The sequence below is a fragment of the Notolepis coatsorum genome (genome assembly GCF_963971535.1).
Source record: "Notolepis coatsorum genome assembly, chromosome: 7".
Lineage (NCBI taxonomy): Eukaryota > Metazoa > Chordata > Actinopteri > Aulopiformes > Paralepididae > Notolepis > Notolepis coatsorum.
The window spans coordinates 158,415,295-158,439,975 of record NC_140171.1 but is presented as its reverse complement, the minus strand read 5'-3'; the positions used below and the strand labels follow the sequence as shown (position 1 = coordinate 158,439,975).

General features: G+C 42.4%; 1 protein-coding gene across 1 annotated transcript in view; it reads right to left on the bottom strand.

The window, feature by feature from the left end:
- The window catches only part of LOC311231823 (protein kinase C alpha type-like), a 316,426-nt gene that overhangs the window by 117,633 nt on the left and 174,112 nt on the right, over positions 1-24,681 (bottom strand). The window contains 2 exon segments of the mRNA XM_084318445.1: positions 19,813-19,941; positions 22,564-22,675. Coding sequence (XP_084174571.1) covers positions 19,813-19,941; positions 22,564-22,675 — 241 coding nt within the window.

The following is a 24,681-nucleotide window of genomic DNA, read 5'->3' as shown; positions in this document are numbered from 1 at the left end:
GAGGCCTGTTCTGCAGTCGTGTGGGTGTGAAGCAACAACAATAGGTCCTCTGTGGCAGTCAGCTGGCCAGTGGCTCAGTCTCAGTCAGCATTGAGCACACATCTGCATACACACAAGAGGCTTCAGCCAGAGGGCGTGGTTGACTGGTGAATGAATATTGAAAATGAGTTTCCATATAAGTGTTAGCCTATCTCTGCATTGAATTATATTTAGTAGTATCAAAACGAGAGTGGAGAGAAAAGAGTGGAAAGAGGCAGTTGTTTGGCAGTTGTTTGAGACTAGAGTCTTTGACTATTCTCTTTGCCTTGGCCCTGTAACGCCTGGTGTAAATGTCCTGGAGAGTGGGAAGCCCACCTCCAATTGTTTGTTTGGCTGATCGAGCCACTCTCTGCAGTCTGCTGCGGTCGTGTGCGGTGCTATTCCCAAACCAGGAGGGGATGTTACCAGTCAGGATGCTCTCTATTGTGCACGAGTAGAAGTTCTTGAGGATCTTCTGACTCACTTTGAACTTCCTTAGGCGCCTGAGGAAGTAGAGGCGTTGCCGTGCCTTATTTATACACTGTCTATGTGTGTGGTGTGGTCCATGTCAAGTCCTCGGATATGTGGACTCCGAGGTACTTGAAACTGTTCGCTCTCTCAACAGGTGCCCCGTAGATGCTAAGGTGCCTTGCCCCAGACCTCCTAAAATCCACAATCATCTCTTTCGTTTTGCTGACGTTCAGGGAGAGGCTGTCCTCCCGACACCACAGCGCCAGGTTCTCTACCTCTTCCAGGTAGGCCCTCTCGTCGTTTGCAGAGATCAGGCCCACCACAGATGTGTCATCAGCAAACTTGATGATTGTGTTGCTGTTGTGCTTTGCCACAGTCGTGTGTGTACAGCGAGTAGAGGAGGGGGCTCAGAACACAGCCCTGGGGGGCACCTGTGTTGAGAGTGATGGATGAGGAGGTGCAGTGTCCTGCTCTCACCACTTGGGGTCTTCCTGTCAGGAAGTCCAAGAGCCCACTGGCAGAGGTCGTAGTTCAAGCCAAGGTCTCCACCTCGCTCGGAGGGGACTATGGTGTTGAATGCTGAGCTGTAGTCAATAAGTAGCATTCTCACATAGTTCCCCTGCCTCTGTCACATAGTTCCCCTGCCTCTGTCACATAGTTCCCCTGCCTCTGTCACATAGTTCCCCTGCCTCTGTCACATAGTTCCCCTGCCTCTGTCACATAGTTCCCCTGCCTCTGTCACATAGTTCCCCTGCCTCTGTCACATAGTTCCCCTGCCTCTGTCACATAGTTCCCCTGCCTCTGTCACATAGTTCCCCTGCCTCTGTCACATAGTTCCCCTGCCTCTGTCACATAGTTCCCCTGCCTCTGTCACATAGTTCCCCCTATGTTGGCTCTGTTGTGTTGCCTTAGACTGGAGGCAGCAGGGTGTCACAACTACTGAAGTGGATTCTGCTCTTTATATATATAAATGCTAAGGACTGGCTAATGAGTTCTGCAAAAACCTACAGAAACTATTTTCCTGGCCATGCGTCTGCAAATACTGGGTGAGTCAAACTATTTTCCCCTCTGTAAGCTTTGCAATAGAACTCACTCAGGTTGTGCGTTTTTGGGGGGGAAAGCGTGATATTGGTTGTTATCCCTATTTGCTGTGTGTGTCTGTGTGTGTGTGTGTGTGTGTGTGTGTGTGTGTGTGTGTGTGTGTGTGTGTGTGTGTGTGTGTGTGTGTGTGTGTGTGTGTGTGTGTGTGTGTGTGTGTGTGTGTGTGTGTGTGTGTGTGTGTGTGTGTGTGTGTGTGAGTGATTGGGAGAGAAATGGAGAGAAACTTGGTTATTTTTTCAACTGCCATGATGACGTTGATATTGCATACAATATTTAGCCATCGCCTGCGTCCACTGTGATACACGATGAGACCCGTGTGTGTGACGTGTTGGTGTTGTGAGTGTCCAGGCTCGTGAGTCCACCGGCTGTTGGGTGGCCTGTTCATCTTGATAAATAAAAAATATGCAAGTGTGCTTTTTGTTGGGAGTGCCAACTTCTCTATTGCTTGATACATTATTAATTGTTTAATGAAACTCTGTAAGTGCGGCTGTTGTTGGGGTGCCGAGTTCTCTATTGCACAGCCTATAAGTTATTGATCGCTTTAGGAAACTCATATGTGGTCCGGCTCCACTCGAGCTTTTAACCATAATTTAGACATTAAAGTAGAGTAAGGGGCGAGAGAGAGAGCGAGAGAGAGAGAGAGAGAGAGAGAGAGAGAGAGAGAGAGAGTGAGAGAGAGTGAGAGAGAGTGAGAGAGAGTGAGAGTGAGAGAGAGAGAGAGAGAGAGAGAGAGAGAGAGAGAGAGAGAGAGAGAGAGAGAGAGAGAGAGAGCGAGAGCGAGAGAGAGAGAGAGAGAGAGAGAGAGAGAGAGAGAGAGAGAGAGAGAGAGAGCGAGAGCGAGAGCGAGAGCGAGATAGAGATAGAGATAGAGAGAGAGAGAGAGAGAGAGAGAGAGAGAGAGAGAGAGGGAGATGAAGGGCAATTTGTATCACAATTTTGTATCACAAACAGTACTGTATTTGCAAATCTGGTATGTCATAAATGTATAGATGTAGCAGTACTGTCTATCTGTATGTCATGTATTGTCATATATGTTATGATGGATTGAAAATGGGGGACCCTGATGTAAACAAGACGAAAGTCTTTCTCTGGTCTGCATCCTCTTAACAATTGTATGTATTGAGCTGTACTGTACTGTACCCATTCTGCAATCTGTTAATACACTTTTCAATCAATCAATCAATCAATCAATCAATGATGAAGGGTCTGTAAAGACAAAGGCACTGGAAAGTGAGAACTTTAGTGAAAAGGAGAGACACAGAGGGAGGGAGGGAGAGATGGAGGTTTTATTTCTTCATGCAGAATCCAGTCAATCAGCGAACATGACAGAAATGTAATTATACCTCTAGGTCTCACACAGCTCTCACAGGGCTGTGAACACACACTATTATTGTGTGCACACACACACACACACACACACACACACACACACACACACACACACACACACACACACACACACACACACACACACACACACACACACACACACACACACACACACACACACACACACACACACACACACACACACACACACACACACACACACACACACACACACACACACACACACACACACACACACACACACACACACACACTGAGTGACAAGGTTATGTAGAACAAACAAGGGAGAGTGTGTGGAGAATTATATTTGTATGGATTTTTATCAGTATAATATTTACTGATAGCCTCAAGGCACACAAATCTAATTCCACTATTTTCGAAGCTTCCAGAGATGGTTATTATTCAGCCAGTGACATTTAGTATCATTCTCGCTCTCAATCTGACATTTATTGGCGTGTTGTTTTCCATAAGTCCCCGAGTCAATGGACAATAGAGAGAGGACAGAGAGAGGGGAGAGAGAGGAGGACAGAGAGAGAGAGAGAGAGAGAGAGAGAGAGAGAGAGAGAGAGAGAGAGAGAGAGAGAGAGAGAGAGAGAGAGAGAGAGAGAGAGAGAGAGAGAGAGGACAGAGAGAGGAGGATAGAGAGAGGAGGACAGAGAGAGGAGGAGACAGAGAGGAGGACAGAGAGAAAGGAGGAGAGAGATGAGGAGAGAGATGAGGAGAGAGAGAGAGGACAGAGAGAGGAGGAGGATAGAGAGAGGAGGACAGAGGGAGGGGAGAGAGAGGAGGACAGAGAGAGGAGGACAGATAGAGGAGGACATAGAGAGGAGGAGACAGAGAGGAGGACAGAGAGAGAGGAGGAGAGAGATGAGGAGAGCGATGAGGAGACAGAGAGAGAGGACAGAGAGAGGAGGATAGAGAGAGGAGGACAGAGAGAGGGGAGAGAGAGGAGGACAGAGAGAGGAGGGCAGAGAGAGGAGGACAGATAGAGGAGGGCAGATGGAGGAGGACAGAGAGAGGAGGGCAGATAGAGGAGGACAGATAGAGGAGGGCCGCCACACCAGGACAATGGATCTCTGTGTTAATAGGAATTAGAGGTTGAGGACAATGAACAAAATTCACATGGTGGACATTCTGCTCTCGTGTCGTGCTCAGAATGGGATTCATTTCCACCCTGTTCCCACCTCTCTCACTGTCATCTCTAATAAAGCAGAAACTATATATATATATAATCTTCACAAAGGTAATTTCATGCTCCTTGTGTCTAAGGGGTGATATCGGTACATTTATGCATATGTATTGGGAATGCCCCCCTGTTAAGATATTCTGGGAAGAAGTAACCACACAATTATCAGAATTTTTTATTTCTGACCATACCTGTACTGCCTTCTGTATTGTTGTTGAATGATGTTTCTCAGTTATCAAACTCTGTACAGCTAAAGAGACTAATTTTGTCCGGTCTTACGGCTGCTAAAAAGCTGATAGCATCACGCTGGATTCAACCGGATAAGATGTGCCGGAAGGTATGGGTTCTTACCTATCTCAATGTGATTTATCTAGAGATATCTACCGCAAGAATTTTAGGTGTCAATGAAGCCAGCATTGCAATCTGGTTAGAAGTGGTGGAGAGAATAAAGGTTAGCATATGAATTGTAATCCTTGGTTAGAAACGAAATAATGGATGGATTATCCAAGGGGGGTCCTGAGGGGGGGGGGCAGAAGAGCGAGCAAGAGCATATGTATGTATTGTATTGTATTGTATTGTAAGTATTATGTATATATCTTGTAACTTACATTTATATTGATCCAAATAATGGACTGTATAGTCCTGTGATTTATTGTGGATATTTACTGTTAATGTTTGTGTGTCTAGTTTTATGTCATGTCAAAAAAAAAAAAAAAAATTTGTAAAAAAAAAAAAAAAAAAAAGTGTAATTTCAATACACATTCTATACTAATGTTATTGTTATGAGGGCATTAGCCCCCTCTCTCATGCGACAGCAATCTGTGTTGTGTTTACAATGTGACAACATAGGCCTAGTAATATAGGACACTTGTACATGTACTTGTGCAACCCAGGACCATTTATAGTAACTTTCAGGGCTTTTGTGCGTTTTCAATTTCGCAATAATTACAAACCTCACTTTTTTTTCTTTCTTTTTACTATAGATGATTTTCACTTTTCCACTGTCACTACAGTGTTATTCCCAAACCAGGAGGTGATGTTACCAGTCAGGATGCTCTCTATTGTACATGAGTAGAAGTTCAGCCAAGGGTTAGTGTGCTTCAATTATGTCTTGACTGACAATTGACAATTGTTGAAAACAAATGTGCAGAAATATTATTTGGGACTTCCAGATAAGAGAACATTTTAGTTATTTATTTGAAATGTATAACTTGCTAAACCTTTTAAACAAAAGACTAAAAGCAGTTTTTCCATTTTCCAGTCGACTGTAGATGTAGCTGTTTGACAAGTTATGTAGAACAAACATATGACTCTTAACCAACAAACCTGCTCAGACTATAACGTATTATGACCGATAGGATACAGACCGCCATCTGCACCTTGTGTATACTGTTTACTTTTACTCATAGTATTATAGTCAGATCAAAAATTTAAAAGATTGCCTATATTTATTGTAACGTATATTATGACCGATAAGGCATACAGACCCTCATCTGCATCTTTGTTTATACCGTTTAATTTTCTCATATTTTAATTGTATTGCCGATATTAATGTATTTCCTCTATTACCCTGCACATACCTGTACCTCCCCCATGCTACTATGAATGAATGAATGAATGAATGAATGAATGAATGAATGAATGAATGAATGAATGAATGAATGAATGAATGAATGAATGAATGAATGACGCCACATTTCCCCAAGGGGATCAATAAAAGAATATCTTATCCTCATTTGAACCCGTTTCTGCGGATACTGGCCTTTGGATACAATACACTGGATTCCTCTCAGAAAGTAAAGTTCAGATGTTTATTTCTCAGTGTGTTATGGGTCTATTAAACCTTGCATCAGATTTTATGGTTCAGTGATATGGGAAGGTTGCGATCCGAGAAAATGGCGAGATCAAGAGTACTGATGTTCTGTGTTCTGTGTTCTCAGAGTACTGATGTTCTGTGTTCTGTGTTCTCAGAGTACTGATGTTCTGTGTTCTGTGTTCTCAGAGTTCTGATGTTCTCTGTTCTGTGTTCTCAGAGTACTGATGTTCTCTGATCTGTGTTCTCAGAGTTCTGATGTTCTGTGTTCTGTGTTCTCAGAGTTCTGATGTTCTCTGTTCTGTGTTCTCAGAGTACTGATGTTCTGTGTTCTGTGTTCTCAGAGTACTGATGTTCTGTGTTCTGTGTTCTCAAGAGTACTGATGTTCTCTGATCTGTGTTCTCAAGAGTACTGATGTTCTCTGATCTGTGTTCTCAAGAGTACTGATGTTCTGTGATATGCAGAAGTGACCGGCATGTGCTAGCACATACATGCACAGCACACGCACACACCTATGAGCTTTTCGTTTTTCTTTCTATTGATTATGTATGTGATATATGACTGATTTACACGGAATGTTTCATATTTGTATGTGTATATCTGTGAGGACCCCAGGAAGAATAGTCAACACGTTGATGATGACTAATGGGTATCCTAATAAACACAAACATAAACACTGAATTTGTCTTAAATGCAATAAAGTATCTAATCTAATCACGCTCTTTGTAAACCGTCTGGTAATAAAGCTGTGGCTCCAGCCCCAGACGCCCTCTAAACTAAATGTCTGGGCTGGACGCTGGACGCGACGCGGTGAATACAGTGATTCAGCTCGATGGGATTATGAGAGTGAGCTCATCGGCTGGATGTTTATTCAAGCGGCAGAACGTTTCCCCCTCGATTCATCCAACAGCCCAACACAACTATTTACACCTTTTATGGATTGATATTCAGATTTATTTTCATATTATTGGTATCAGCATTTTTTTTTTCTTTAACCCTTTCACTACCACACTACAGCAGGTTAACCCTTTACTATCACACTACAGACCGTCTGCAGTGTGATAGTAAAGGGTTAACCCTTTGTCACGTGGCAGTGACATGGTTAACCTTCTGTATGGTCACAGTGCAAGGGTTAACCCTTTGGTAGTGTGGTAGTGAACGGGTTTAAAGTCCTTTTTTATGTTATGCCTGCACTCCGCGGACACAGCCACCACTATCTCTCTGGGACACAGTCTGACTCCCATGTCCCGCCCACAGCATTATCAGATTGGTTGAAACATGAAGAATGACGAGTAGACCCCGGCCAACCACTCTTCTCCGTGAGTGGATGAGAGGTGTGGAAAAGTCAGAAGCTCCATGAAGCAGAGTTTACCTTCACCCAATAGGGAGGTGTAGTGGTTACTTCCTGGTCTATAGGGAGGTGTAGTGGTTACGTCCTGGTCTATAGGGAGGTGTAGTGTTTACATCCTGGTCTATAGGGAGGTGTAGTGGTTACGTCCTGGTCTATAGGGAGGTGTAGTGGTTACTTCCTGGTCTATAGGGAGGTGTAGTGGTTACGTCCTGGTCTATAGGGAGGTGTAGTGGTTACGTCCTGGTCTATAGGGAGGTGTAGTGGTTACTTCCTGGTCTATAGGGAGGTGTAGTGGTTACGTCCTGGTCTATAGGGAGGTGTAGTGGTTACGTCCTGGTCTATAGGGAGGTGTAGTGGTTACTTCCTGGTCTATAGGGAGGTGTAGTGGTTACATCCTGGTCTATAGGGAGGTGTAGTGGTTACTTCCTGGTCTATAGGGAGGTGTAGTGGTTACTTCCTGGTCTATAGGGAGGTGTAGTGGTTACGTCCTGGTCTATATGGAGGTGTAGTGGTTACTTCCTGGTCTATAGGGAGGTGTAGTGGTTACGTCCTGGTCTATATGGAAGTGTAGTGGTTACTTCCTGGTCTATAGGGAGGTGTAGTGGTTACTTCCTGGTCTATAGGGAGGTGTAGTGGTTACGTCATTGGTGTTTCCCGCGCGCATCTAGTTTTTTATCAACCCATTTCCAGTTCCGCGTTCGCGTTCTGCGATCTGATTGGCCACTGACGTTTCTGGTCGTGTGACATGTGCGGCCAATCGTGTGACGCCTGTTTCTATCACCGGTTAAGAGGTCGTCCCTCACAGCGCCGTGATGAAGTGACGTCATCTGTTTGTGACGCTCTGTACCGGAAATGTAGTCCATTTCCGTTTTTTTTCCGACGTGGCATATTAGTAGGGCCTGAAACTACATGCTACTTTTTATTTTGTGTTGATAAACCAATAAATAACTGTACCAGGATCATTTCAATTCGATGCTAAATAAACTTTTACGCATGCGTAAAATGTGCCTGATTAAATTTTACAGGCGTTGTATTTTTATCAATATCTTGGCCATTTCTTGTGCTAGAATCAAACGTAAAAAAACTGGGCGGAAGTGCCGAGAGAGGCGGAAGTTGGCTGTGAGAAAAGAAGAGTAGAAGAAGAACGAAAGTGAGAGAGAATTCATTCACAAAATAATTTCTGCCGAACACACACGTTTTTCAAGCCAGCAAAACTTTAGCAGTAGTAGTTAAACTCATAACAGTAGTAGTAGCAGTAGTATTAGTAGTAGTAGTAGTATTAGTAGTAATAGTACTATTAAGCGGTGCAGGGGGAAGGCAAGCGGTGCAGGGGGAAGGCTAAGAGAATCATCAAGGACTCCAGCCACCCGAACAACTGCCTCTTTGAACTGCTGCGGTCAGGCAAGCGATACCGGAGTCTTAAGGCGAGCACAGAAAGACTCAGAAGAAGCTTCTATCCCCAGGCCATCAGGCTGCTAAACGAACAATAAACACTATGCAACAACCATCAAATGCACACAGCACACACACCCACACGCACACACTCACTTAAACAAACAACACACTGCAGCACCCACTCTCCACACTTTAGATCACACAAACACACTTTATATTTATTGATAAAGGATTTGCACTACAACTCGTACACCTACTGTACATTGTACCTAAATTGCACCTCATCCCATTTCTGCCTTGCACTATATAGTATTGTATATTAGTACACTGCATAGTATATTGTATATTATATGGTAACTCAGTTACGTCTATTCTGCATCGAACATTGTACATATGTCTAAACTGAACACTGTGACCTAATTTTTTTTACTTCTAATTTACATGCTATACTATATTATTTTATTTCATACTTATCTTGTCTTGCACAGTCTCTGGAGCGTAACAGTAAGAAGCATTTTGTATAAAAGTATTCTGTACTTCTGTATGACAACTATTAAAGAAACTCGAAACTTGAAACTTGAACTAGTAGTAGTTTTTAGTAGTAGCTATCCGGTAGCTAACATGAGGCGAGGTGAACCCTGTGTCTGCTCTGTGCCTCTGTGGAGTTCTCTCTATGCTGGAGAAGAGGATGTGAGAGAGCTGCTAGGGGACGATACATCATCTGAAGAATCTTCAGATGATTCAGATGTTGACGATCCATCTTTTGTAGATGACAACAACGAGAGTTAAATACACTTATTTTGGACATTTATTGCTTTTGTTAAGTTGAATAATGCACCTTTTGTTTAGTCAGTCACACTCTTACTTGTTGGGTTTGCAAAGAAAGGCTTGCTTGCAATCCTTTGGATTGTAAATATGTGTATATGTGCTGTGCTGTGTGCTGTATAAGATACGAGATTCCTTGTTGAATGTTGAACATAATGTGCTTTTTATTGTTTTCTACAGTGAGGAGGAAGGTGGGGGGTTGGGAGCAGAACTGCCTTCAACCAGTTCAGTGCAGGCGAGACATGGAAGGAGGGCTAACCAAGACAGGTGAGAGACTTATTATTATTATTATTATTATTATTATTATGGAAGTTTAGTGCTTTTGTTTAGTTATAATTCTGTTCATAAAAGTTGAAAATAATGTATTTTTACATGTCATTATCTACAGCAATGATTTGCCTGGGACATCTAGGGGGGCAGGGCGTGCCCAAGCCCGGTCCAGGTCAAGAAATTACCCAGACAGGTGAGACAGACCTATTATGGATGTTTATTGCTTTTTTATTATTACTAGGTTTGCAGACTTTGTACGTAATATATACAGAATGGAATGTTGAGTGTATATACAGTGTGTGTGTGTGTTGTATGAGCAGTGTTTTATATGTACAATGTGTGTGCCATTTATGTGCAGACATGATGACCAGACTGCTCCAGCGCCAGGCAGGAGATCAGACGCCCTGGAAGACCGACAGGGATCCTGATACAGCCCCTCAGCCCCCCGCAGACCACCAGGACCCCAGCTAGACCCCCATGCCACGTATACCCCGAAGGAGCTCTTCATGCTATATTTCACCATTGATACCATGAAGACCCTGTGTATCAACACAAACAAGAACGCGGCAAAGAACCAGGCAAGTTTCAAGTTTCTTTATTAGCTGTCATACAAAAATACATAATACTTTTATATGAAATGCTTTTTCCTGTAAAATGTGACTAACTGAGTTACAATACAATATACAGGCACTGGGGCAAAAGACCAAGTGGGAGGATATCGGCGCAGACGAATTGTACAAGTTCATCAGCCTGCTGCTGTACACAGGGCTCGCCCCACTGTCATGTCTCCAGGACTACTGGAAGGTCCAACACCTTCTCTCTGTGCCCCTACCAAGAATGGTCATGTTCCGGGACAGATTCAGGTATAATATATAGTCCTGTATAGTGTACATCGTGTCCCATATGTTACTTATGTTTATAGTGTCCTATGTTATATGACTTATATGACTTTGACTTCAGGTCAATCTTGTGGAACCTCCACCTGAGCGATCCCGAGGAGGATGCCAGGAACAACGCCAGGAAGGGAACAAACTGTTATGACCGACTGTTCCGCATCAAGCTGCTCATCCAGGACATCGGTGAGGCCTGCAAGGTGCACTACCACCCTAAGAGGAACCTGGCAGTCGATGAGAGGATGGTGGCCACGAAGGCGAAGACCGGCATGACTCAGTATATGAAGGACAAGCCGACCACATGGGGGGTCAAACTGTTTCTGCTCGCTGACTCGGATAACGGCTACACCATCGGCTTCAATGTTTACATTGGGAAGGCACACATCCCAAGAAGTGAATACGGTGAACCTATGATGCTGTTATAATTATGGACCTCATTGAGCCAGGATGGCTTGGGACTGGATACCACATTTATGTGGATAATTTCTACACCAGTCCCAAGCCCTCCTCTACTCCCTGTACACACATGACTGTGTGGCTCAGCGGAATAACAACACAATCATCAAATTTGCTGACGACAGTAGTGGTGGGCCTGATCTCTGCAAACGACGAGAGGGCCTACCTGGAAGAGGTCAAGGTCCTGGCGGGATGGTGCCAGGAGAACAGCCTCTCCCTGAACGTCAGCAAAACAAAGGAGATGATTGTGGACTTTAGGAGGTCGAGGGTCAGGGACTACAGCCCCCTCAGCATCGACGGGGCACCGGTTGAGATAGTGAACAGTTTTAAGTACCTCGGAGCCCACATATCCGAGGACTTGACATGGACCTCACACATTGACAGTGTTGTGAAGAAGGCACGACAACGCATCTACTTCCTCAGGCGCCTAAGGAAGTTCCAAGTCAGTCAGAAGATCCTTAAGAACTTCTACTCATGTACAATAGAGAGCATCCCGACTGGCAATATCACCTCCTGGTTTGGGAATAGGACTGCACAAGACCGAAGCAGACTACAGAGAGTGACACGTTCAGCCGAACGCACAATTGGAGGGGGGCTTCCCACCCTCCAGAACATTTACAACAAGCGGTGCAGGGGTAAGGCTAAGAGAATTATCAAGGACTCCAGCCACCCAAACAACTGCCTCTTTGAACTGCTGCGGTCAGGCAAGCGATACAGGAGTCTCATGGCGAGCACAGAAAGACTCAGAAGAAGCTTCTATCCCCAGGCCATCAGGCTGCTCAACGAACAATAAACACTATGCAACAACCATCAAATGCACACAGCACACACATCCACATGCACACACTCACTTTAAACAAACAACACACTGCAGCACCCACTCTCCACACTTTAGAACACCTAAACACACTTTATATTTATTGGTAAAGGATTTGCACTACAACCCGTACACCTTACTGTAAATTGTACCTAAATTGTACGTCATCCCATTTCTGCTTTGCACTATATAGTATTGTATATTAGTACATTGCATAGTATATTGTATATTGTATGGTAACTCAGTTACTTCTATTCTGCATCGAACATTGTACATATGTCTATACTGAACACTGTGACTTCTATTTTTACTTCTATTTTTACATGCTATACTATTTTATTTCATACTTATCTTGTCTAGCACAGTCTCTGGAGCGTAACAGTAAGAAGCATTTTGTATAAAAGTATTCTGTACTTCTGTATGACAACTATTAAAGAAACTTGAAACTTGAAACTTGAGCTGTTCCTGGACTTGCTGGCCATGAAGTTGGGAGCCTGTGGCACCTACAGGGAGAACAGGAAAGAGTGTCCCAAGAGGAGAGCTAATGGCCTCACTAAGAAGTCGGAGAGAGGTCTCATTCGCTGGATCAGAGACGGGTCCCTGGTCTTCGTAAAGTGGAAGGACTCAAAGTTGGTATGTATGTATATATGTATGTATGTATGTATGTATGTATGTATGTATGTATGTATGTATGTATGTATGTATGTATGTATGTATGTATGTATGTATGTATGTATGTATGTATGTATGTATGTATGTATGTATGTATGTATGTATGTATGTATGTATATATGTATGTATTTGTTTTGTTATTCTTATTTGTGACTTTGTTCTGTCTAAATGTCTACTGTGAGCGATTTGTAGTGTCAAATTTCAAATGTCCCTCGGGATGATTAATTTCTATTCTATTCTATCTAGGTGTCTGTGTGCTCCACCATCCACCCAGCTATCACACCTCCTGGTCAGACGGTTCTGAGGAAGTTCAAGGAGGCCGATGGGAGCTGGACGGTCAAGACATTTCCGTGCCCCACCCCCATCATAGAGTATAACAAGTATATGGGTGGAGTCGACTTATCCGACCAGCTCATACAATATTACTCAACCCACCTGAGAACTGGCCGGTGGTATCGCACCATCTTTTTCCACTGTCTCGACATTGCTACCACCAACGCCTACATTCTGCACTGCGAGATCTGTAAGGCGAAGCAGGAAGCGCACCTCTGCCACAAGGAGTTCATATGGGTGATGATGGGCGAGCTGTGTGGACTGGACAGCACAAGAGCTCCTCTTGACAGGAACGCAAGCCATCTCCCTGTTCCCATCGCCCCTCCCGCAGCGGACAAGAGCCAGAAAGCCACCGCTGGCCATAAGACCTGCGTACGGTGCACCAAGGCGGGAAAAAGGAATCTCACGGCATGGAAATGCAAGTGCTGCGATGTCGCCCTCTGTCTCATTATAGACAGAAACTGTGTAGTGTACTTTTTTTTTTAGGATCCGCCTCAGGCATCCTGCACTCTATATGACTGCACTCTAGTCATATGTGTACTGTATATTGAATATTCCTCTTTACTTATTTTTAACTTTTTTTTACTATAAAACTTTTTTTTTTTTTTTACTTTTTTTGTAAAAGAAAATAAAAAAAAAGCATGATGGTGATAATTTCCAGTTGAGAATACAAATTTCGTGTTTATTACCTGTGTATGGAGAAAATAATGCTTTGTAAATTGAATTCTGTTCTGTTCTCTTTTTTTATGTATATATTCTACCTGAGGGTGCATTTCCACTGTTTTATATGCTTCATTGACTATGTTTGCATTTGTTTATAGTAAAAAGAACACATTTTCTCAATCGGTTTTTGTGTTTTGTGTTGTACATTATGCTAACTAACTATCTATCAGTCATATAGGCGAGACTGTGCTGAAAAAAAGGATACCAAACATACCATGGTAAAACATTTTAAAATGGGAATTATACAATTTAAATCAAAATTAGCCAAAACATTGAAAATATCCCAGGACCCCGAAGAAGTTGGTTAAGGTTAGTGTTTGTCTTTAGAGCAGGGCGATAGAACACCAGCCCTGATTCCAAACTCTAACCTTAACCAACTTCGAAAGAGTCGCCTAAGCTTAACCAGTGATAAACTAGGCGTTAGGTAGTTTGCATGCTGTTCGAGGCGGAAATGGGCGCACATTGGGCGCACATGTCACATGACCAGAAACGCCAGTGGCCAATCAGATCGCACCAGAAACGTCGGTGGCCAATCAGATCGCAGAACGTGAACGCGGAACTGGAAATGGTTGGTAAAGACGCTTCCCGCGTGGTCCACCCTTCTTGAAATTGCCATGTATTTCGAATGGACCCATTTCTAAATCGTCACGTTTAAAACCTGTAGCATAGAAATTAATGACAGGAAGGAGCTGACAACTCATAAAACGTCCGCTATGGACACAAGCCCTTAGGCGACACCACTGAACGACAGGCGTTCTACTGGTAAGTGTAGTTCTTTTTTAACAACAAATTAAACAACCTTTTAAGTTAACTTTATTTCAACCAAAAATGCTTAAACAATATTAGTGATAGAAGGGAACTCAGTTTGTGCAAAAAAGGAAAGCTTGCCAATGTTCATGAAGCAGAATTATTACAATAGCTGATAATACTATATAATAATATATATAATGTTCCCAATGATAAATCCCTATACGGGTGGACCACGCGGGAAACTAAAGTGACGTCAGACTACACCTCCCTATAGACATAACATCTCAAAGATGATTTTTTCCAAAGAAAGAAGAGCGTGCCAGAGTTCACAACTCACTGTAACATTAGTTTATCTGTCTCCCTCATCTCTCTCTCCCCCTCTTTCATACACACATGCATGCATACATACACATAAAGGGGCTTCTATCCTCAGGCCATCAGGATGCTCAATGACAATGACACTATGTAACAACACTATGTAATCTACACTCACAGCACACACATCCACACTCACTTTAAATAAACACGCACCATAACACCCACTTTACTCAGTTTAGACACTTTAACACACTTTATATTTATTAGTAAAGAGATTTGCACTACAATTCATACCTCATTGCACCTTACCCTAAGTTTGTACCTCATCCCATTTCTGCATTGTATACTGTCACTCTTTTTACTCTGTATTGAACACTTTATTTGACGTACTTTTGACTCATACAGAAAAAAAACATTTCATGATAAAGTATTCTGTATTTTACTATGACAATTAATAAACAAACTTGAAACTTGAACTTGAAACATCTTAAATACAGCCGTCTGTAGATTTTACTTTACTCTTTCCACTAATATCGCTTTCAGAAAAGACACGGTTCTGTTTCTGGTTCCGTTCTGGAGTCTCAGAACCTTGGTGTTTTCTGGCGAACCGGCTTGTGTTCACACCAGTCTAACCCTTTCACTGCCACACGACAGAAGGCTAACCCTTTACTATCACACAACCGACGGCGATGCTCCATCATTAGCATCATTAGCTCCGCGAATGCTAATGATGGAGCATCGCCGCCGGTTGTGTGATAGTAAAGGGCTAACCTTCTGTATTGTCACAGTGAAAGGGTTGTCGTGTTGCAGTGAAAGGGTTAAGTGGAACCACAGGTCCACCGCCCTCCATCTCTCGCTCTTCACAGAGTCTACAGGCGACAGCGTCGTTCTGCTCAATCTTACCCTGAATTACCTACTGGATCCAAATATTTTACAAGCACTGCTTCTTAGATGTTGAACGTTTAGCAATAATTAGCATGCGTTAACCCTTTCACTGCCACACGACAGCCGGTTAACCCTTTCACTGTGACAATACAGAAGGTTAGCCCTTTGCTATCACACAACCGACGGCGATGCTCCATCATTAGCATCATTAGCTCCGCGGGTCGGTTGTGTGATAGTAAAGGGTTAACCTTCTGGCGTGTGGCAGTGAAAGGGTTAACAACTAAACTAGCTAGCAGTGATGGTGCATATATTTCACAACGTACCAACATTAATGGATTGATGACTTAACACTTTGACTGCCATGAAACGTCTTTTCACGTCATTGCTGGCCATGCTCAAGTTGCCGGGGGACGCTGTACAGCGTCCTTATATCAATATTTCAAAAATCTGCGATCGGATTCATTTGTCCCCTCCGCTGGCCTGAGATCCACCAGCAGGACCCACTGAGCTCTCTGGCGGTTCAGGAGCGCCATCTGGTGGCCGATCGGCGCAATCGCCAAACAGGATGTTGAATAGAGGTTGTCCTAGACGACCGTAGTACTTCCGGCGCTCGCTATAGGTCCCGCGACTCTGGCTCGTCACACTACACAGTGATCGATTGCCAATAACTCGATAAACAACATGATTTGGACGTATATACCATTATACAAGCTGGAGATGGACCGGGTAAATTTACATCCCATAATGATAAGATTTCAACTCGACGATGATCGCCCAACGGCGCGCGGAGACTGGGGTGAGTTTCAGCGTGTAACGTTACCGTCTTCGATACTAACTGTTATTATCAACATTTGACCCACATTAGATGATTGGTATAACGCTGCCCACGGAATTATAAACGCCCCCTAGCCCATCCGGTCAACATCAGATGACGTGTAGTAACTTCTAGAAGTACGTCTTTTATATCGCGCTGATTGCCATAAAACTGTATTGCATCATCAATATAATGCATTTGGGGCTATAGATCACGTTCTGGAGAAAGCTGCAGAAAGAGATGAAAACATACTTATACATTAGACCATACTTTACTATGAATATGTGAATGAAAAAGTTTAACGTTGCTACACAATGAAAGCAATAGAATTTAAAAAGTTATAGCCATGCAAAGAAGGGGTACTTCTCCATAGACAAATAGAGCCGGCAACCTATGGTATATCATTAATTTAACCCAAGGCAACCAAAGTGTTAATAATAATAATAATAATAATAATAATAATAATAATAATAATAATAATAATAATAATAATAATAATAATAATAAAACTTTATTTGTATAGCACCTTTCATACATAAACTGCAGCTCAAAGTGCTTCACAACAGAAAAAAGACTTAGCACATAAAGTGCAGACATATAAAATCACAGTTTTTCACATTAGGATCTAACATCCCAACAGGCCACCTTGTTTATGGTTAGTTTAATGTTGTTTAATGTTTATGGTTTGTTTAATGTTAGCAGCCCACTAAACTCTCTTTGACCATGCCAGACCAAATAATCTCCTTTTGAGGTTTAACCTATTTGTGACACATGAACTCAACAGGTGGTCAATTCAAACAGAGAACATGATTTCCACTGCTGTGATGGTAGGGGTGGGAATCACCAGAGGCCTCACAATATGATATCATCACGATACTTAAGTCACGATACGATAGTATTGCGATTCAAAATATATTGCGATATGCTGAGTATTGCAATATTAATATTGCGATATATTGCGATTTTTATTACCTTTTTTCAACTGCAAAGTAAAACTTTGTCAACATGTTTTATCTAATAAAATAAAGTTTTCAGTCTGTTCATCTCACTTCAATAATTTTTATTGCAGAACATGGTATTTTCTCAAGCAGACAGATGTCAACACTGTAATCTGTGTTGCATGTACCTGACACACTGAACTGTTTGTATTACAGTCATATTCCAACTTAACTGAATGCACACATGTGCGTGTGTGTGGACTACTGTACTATTGCAGGTATTGAAATGAACAATGCAACTTCCTTATACAAAGAAAAAAAATTGCATAATAAAATATCAATACTTGGCATCCTTGTGTCAACAGTATCGCCACGCAAAGAATCGCAATACTATACTGTATGGATATTTCCCCCCACCACTAGTCTAGAGGTCGTTTCAGAGAGGAGGAGGAGAAAGAAGACTAACTGGTCCCTGCACAGACTCTGGCACATTGTGTTATTATTATTATTGATAGTGTACCTATGTCTCACCTTCCCGGCTGACTAGACGATCACCTTTATTCTTATATTTGTATTCATAGGTTGTGTTGTTCTTTACAGTATCTACTATCTCATGTTTTCATATTTTATTGTCACTTCTATTACCATGTCTGTAACTCCACTCCACCCCGTGATGTTGCCCCTTTGAGTGGCAACAATGAGAAGACCTGCCCTATTGGTGCTCTTTCAATGGTCTAAACTTGACCATGTGCCCCCTGCGGTTGAAAAACGTCACACTAAAGTTCCCTATTGAGTGGCGAACATGAGAGGACGTGCCCTATCGGCTGCCCTTCACATGGGAAAACATAGCAAGGACATGAAATAACGTGTCTCAATGAGTGCTCTGTTAGTGGATCAAATGTGATGCAGCTTACTAGGGCAGGCTTTCCCAAAGTGGGTGCCATGATGACGACAGTCTAGGGCATGCGGCTCTTTAGCCAATCAGCTGCGGGCGGCTCCCTGGCCCAAATCTTTTTTTTTTATTTATTTTTTTACTTTATTTATTTCTTTTTTCTTATTTTGGAGATCGATGTCATACTGTGACACTGAAATGAAAAAATATTTCATCAACTAAAATATTTAGTCAACAAAACTATTTCATCAACTAAAATATACAGTACGTCACACCCCGCGCCTCTCCCTGCCGTCTGCAAGTGGCTAATCTTGAGTTTCCGACCCCCCAGTAAGCTAACCATGGATAAATCCAGAAAAAGGAAAGTCTGAGGAAAATAGAGGGTTTAATTCAGCGTGGACAGATTAATTTGCTTTCACGACTAACGATGCAGGCTTACCTGTATGCCTGATATGTGGTGCGAAATTTGCGAACAACGAAAATTTTACTTTATCTTTTATAGATTTCAAAGGACTCAAATAGAGCTGCATAGTTCAGGGTTTTATTTCAAAGTAGGTCTACAGATGCCAGTGTTTTTTCTCCTTTTCTGTGTTTTATTTTAAAGTAGGTCTACACATGGTAGTCTTTTTTCAAAGTGGACTACTTTTTATTTTATAAATGTTCCACAAATAAGGGAAGGACTCAAATATACCTGAATAGTTCAGGGTTTTATTTCAAAGTCGGTCTACAGACACCAGTGTTTTGTCTCCTCTTCTGTGTTTTATTTAAAAATAGGTCTACACAGCCAGTATTTTTTCTCCTCTTCATAAGAGTTTGAGGTTTTCCTTTGTTATAACAGGTAAAAACAGCAATAAAAAGTCAAAATTTTTCTTTTCGTTGCTTTATAATTCCATTAATGCAACAAACTGTGTGCTATAAGTATAAAGTATAATACATCGCAAATTACTTTGGGTATGCAATTGTCAGGCGTTTTATGCTAAATGTGGGGTATGCTTGGGGATATATAAAACGTTATACACTGTGTTATCTTCATTTTAAGGGTAAATAGGTTGTGCGGCTCCCTGAGCATTTTATTTTGTGGGACGAGGGAAAAGTGGCTCTTTTGATAGTAAAGGTTGCTGACCCCTGGTCTAGGGGGTGTTGCCAAATAGTTAAACCCTGCTTATATTCAAAACACATAATATGGCCATTAGGAAATATTTTTTGCAAGCAATGGAGGAAGGATGAGGAGAGTTCAAGGTCCACTTTTAACCCTTTCACTGCCACACGACAGAAGGTTAACCCTTTACTATCAGTAAAGGGCTATAGTATAGTAAAGGGCTAACCTTTATGTATTGTCACAGTGGAAGGGTTAACCGGCTGTTGTGTGGCAGTGAAAGGGTTAAAAAGCAAAAGGGCAAAGCCTGGAATACCTGGACAAACAAGACGCAGGAAGGTACAGGCATAGCTCTTCTACGGAGGACCACCCAGCCCAAGACTTGGAGGAGCACTACCGGGGAATGGGGTCAATGCCATGAGGGGGGGGGGGGGGGGGTCCTACCTGTGACCTGCAGCTTGTCCCCGCTGACCTCACACTTCAGGTAGAGACGTCCCCTCCGCTCGGTGAAGTCCATCCCACACATGCTGGGGACGTTCATCACACACTGGTTATGGACGTTCATATCACAGGCTGGAGGGGGGGGGGGGGGGCAAAGAGGATGGAGACAAGATGACAAAAGGAGTAATTAGCACATCAGAAGCATCAGACAGAAAGTTCTGTTTATCATCATTATTATTATTATTATTATTATTATTATTATTATTATTATTATTATTATCAATTCACTCATTGGGCGCCAACGCTTAAGCGCCAAATACAAGTGTACTCGTTTTTGGATCCTTTGATCTTTTTCCTTTGATCCCCGTTCTAAACACTCGCTCGGAGCTGCCTGTGTCTCCCTGGCACAGCTGCCTACATTGGAATTGCAATGACGATAGAATCCCGCCAGGTGGCAGTATCGCCTACCTTTTGAACTGGGGATATCAGTTGTCTTCCAGTACTGAGTTACCTCCGGCTGCTTCCACCTCGGACTGTGGATCAGGACATAGCAATCGGCTGGAGATTTGGTGCCTCAGACCTATTCTTTCCCGTATGGTAGCCATGCCCAATATACACGAGTAATTGCGATCGCCATGGGACGACTGGGATTTATTCATTTTGGAGTACCTTCTGACTGAGGTATGGTCTATTTTAGGTAACCTGGTGGTTAGAGCCCCCCAGAATCGCAGACGTTACAACTAACTTTAGGTTAGTTGTAACGTTAGTTTAGGTTCGTGTTAACGTTAGATAATGTACAAAATAAACGTATTCCGCTGCTATAGACGTCGCTCTTTTATTTTGAAACCCTCCAGAAAGGAAGTCATTATATTAGCTTTAGTGTCCGGTTAGCTTTAGTGTCCGGTTAGCTCCGTTAGCGTGCAGTATATCAATACCAGCCATTGGATTACTGTTTTCTAAATTGGGGAGGCTTTTAATCGTCAAGGTAAGAGGATTTTAAGTCATGGTATCCATAAACTTCAATCGGTTCGGATCCTTTGAATGAATGAGAATGTCAACAATCACAACGACACGTTGAAATCACTGACTGCGCTCAGAGAGGAGTGGTTAGGCAAAAAATAGTTCAGAGTATATTTGCTTATAAAACGTAATTGTCAAATTCAATTATTTTTTATTTCTCCACGTGGTGAATACACAGGTCACAACATGTTTACATGAACGTTTTGGAGTTGTATTTGGAGTGTATTTCGTGACTGTATACAGTGTAAGGGAACGTCAGGCTCCGGATCTCCCCCACTTCCAAGCTAAGCTAAGCTACGCTAACAGAGCGACTGTTCCCAAAGCTAAATGCACGCACAGAGACAAAAAAGGTATGTATCTTCTTGTATAACTCCAGGGAAGATGTTAAATAAGCTAATTTCCCAAAATGTTGGAGTTTTCCTTTAACACCATATAGTTCAACTTATAATTTACTATACCTCGAACCATCAAAGCTATCGGTCGACTTGCCTTTAAATATAAAGCACCAGCAGATTGGAACAAACTGCCTAGTTCACTCAGATAAGATAAGATATTCCTTTATTGATCCCCTTGGGGAAATTCAGGCTCACTTCATTCATTCATCTCTCACTTCTTACCGGTTATTCAAGATATCTTTATTCACTCATCTACAGATTACTTGCACCTGTTATTGGTTTACTGTGTTAGGGCTTATATGTCGTTTACAGATCAAATGATAATTTTGTATGTGTTTTATAAGGGAACATATATATATATATATTGGTGATCTTCTTGGGAGGAATCAGTGTGGACCGTGGGGGTGAGCTTGGGAGAGTGTCTGTCAGTGTATACGTGCATTTGTTGTCCTGTGTTTTGTTTTGTTATGTATTGTATTGTATTGTATGTTTTGTATCCTATGTTAAGGACCCCCTCGGAAACGAGATAGCATATCTCAAGGGGTTTATCCTTCCAATAAATTTCAAATAACATTTGGTCAATAACCACTCCTAACCTGCTTCTGTTGGAAATATGGGATACTCCTATTACACTCTGCATGCACTTTATTGCGTTTTTATTGTTGCAATCAGTGTGACGGTGCAGCGGAACTGCTGAGAGCGCATCGCAGACGGTTTTAGGACGTCGTACAGTAAAGGTTAATGTAGCAAGTAGTGGATGAAATTACTTTCCCCGGGGAGTCATTTGTAATGTCATTTGTTGGGAAGTAATAATAAATGTGTGATTCATACAATGTTTTGAGTGACTGTGGGTGGGACCTGGGTCCTCAGTGTGCTGCTGTGGGTGGGACCTGGGTCCTCAGTGTGCTGCTGTGGGTGGGACCTGGGTCCTCAGTGTGCTGCTGTGGGTGGGACCTGGGTGCTCAGTGTGCTGCTGTGGGTGGGACCTGGGTCCTCAGTGTGCTGCTGTGCTGTGGGACCTGGGTCCTCAGTGTGCCCCTGTGCAGGGGGTGCTGTGGGGACCTGGGTACTTACTGTCACACTTCATGCCCTGGTGGATCAGCCCGTACAGCAGACCTGGGTACTCACTGTCACACTTCATGCCCTGGTGGATCAGCCCGTACAGCAGGGTACTTACTGTCACACTTCATGCCCTGGTGGATCAGCCCGTACAGCAGACCTGGGTACTCACTGTCACACTTCATGCCCTGGTGGATCAGCCCGTACAGCAGACCTGGGTACTCACTGTCACACTTCATGCCCTGGTGGATCAGCCCGTACAGCAGACCTGGGTACTTACTGTCACACTTCATGCCCTGGTGGATCAGCCCGTACAGCAGGGAGCCACAGTGATCACAGAAGGTGGGGCTGCCATAGCTGTTGCTCTTGAACTTGTGTTTGGTTCTGGGGTCCTGGGGAGACAAGAGGGGGACGTGACGTCAGAAAGGTGACACATGCATTCATTAATCAATGGATCAATCAATCAACGTTAAGATCCAGTCTGCTTTGCTCTAAAAAAGCCAATTCCAAGTTGAAAGTAAAATCACTTTGGGCCTGTTTTGTAAATCCTGTGTTTTACGAGGTGAAAAATATGGGGGAGAAACCAGAAGTATAAAGACTAGACTTCAAAAAAACGAAAGAAAACTAGGCCGATGCCGAGTACCGATCCCATTGTTCAATTAATAAACTGTGTGCCTCACTGTGTGGAAGAGACTGGGATCATTCTTTTGTGCAAGGCAACATCAGGCTTGACTTAAAACATTACTTTTCTAACTTAGTGAAACAAAATGTAACAAATTAACACAGATATAAATGTACTGAATTGTTATTTATTATTAAAATTAAATAACAAATACAGTTATAATAATAATTTAATTTTTTTTTAATAAATTGTCTCCGATACCCGATCTAGCTATTTTAGTCATATCGGGTCCGATATCCGATATCGGATCGGTGCATTAGTTAAGTGATAACGTTATCCAGTCTCTCTCTCTCTCTCTCTCTCTCTCTCTCTCTCTCTCTCTCTCTCTCTCTCTCTCTCTCTCTCTCTCTCTCACTCTCTCTCAAGTAGCCAAAGTACACTATACAACAAACTGGATAGTTGATTTAACTTCATGCTGAAGCCATTCTAAAATCAGCTATAAACGTAAACATGTGTGTGACAGTGTGTGGCTGTGTGCGTGGGCGAGCGCACGTCCCATCTCCGGTCTAGCTGACTGTACCCCTGGCTCTCTTATCATCAGCATTACTAAATAGTAACTCACAGCCACTTGGAAAAGTAACTGTAATCAGATTACTGGCTTGTAAAAAGTACCAAGTTAGATTACTATTTACTGAAAAAAGTAATCAGATTAGAGTAACTAGTTACTAGTTACTGGCATCACTGGTCTTTAGTCGACAGCGAAAGATTGGACAGGTTTCAGCTGTCCTAACTGTACATATTCAGGCATACCAAAATGTGAAAAATATGCAAGTTCAAAGCATCATGTTTTGGTTTAATACTGGTTTACAACGACATCACATATTTTAGTCAACTTTCAAGTTAAAGCCACAATTGTTGAAACACATTACACTGCACATTACTGGACAACGGAAATCAAAGCCATGTTAAACAAATGGTTTTGAGGAAAATCCCAGCCACATTATAACCATGATAATAAGAAATTAAACTACACATTTTTGATCATTCCATTATTAGTAATATGTAGTGCTGTGTAACTTCAAGATTCAAGAGATGTATTCGTCACATACACAAGACATGTAGTGAAATGAAGGTGGCCATGCCCGCCTCGATTGTGCAAAAAATACTAATAATAATAGAATAAAAAAGAATAGATAGACATGATAAAAGGTACTAAGATAAAATACAATACAATGCTAAGCTCACGAATGAAAGGCAATGAGTCCTATATACACTACTATACAATATACAATATACAGCTATGCTACATGTGTGCTTGTGTGTGGAGAGATCACTCACACAAGCAACTTCACATGTAAATGAGATAATAGCCTCATAAAGGAGACACACGACCCATGTTATACACTCATTTTCAACCATTGCCGTGTAAATTTGTCATTCAGTATGCACATGTATGTTTGAGCTTGTGCGTGTGGAGCAGTCGTTCATCACCACTAGCCCACTGATGCACCTGACCACTCCTCTAGGCCATGGCCATGCATTTTAGATTAGTGTATACATAATACATGAGCAACATTAGTTTGATGGGAAAACATATTAGTCAGTAGTTTTCAAAGGAAGTAGTCAAGGAAATAATTGGTTGATACTATGGATGCATGAACACTATCCCTCTCCTACAGGAGTGTGCATGAACACCAATGTGCATGGCATCCAATGTAATAAAAAAAAGTCAACCAACGAACTCGATTCTTGTACCGGATCTCCTCTCTGGTAAAC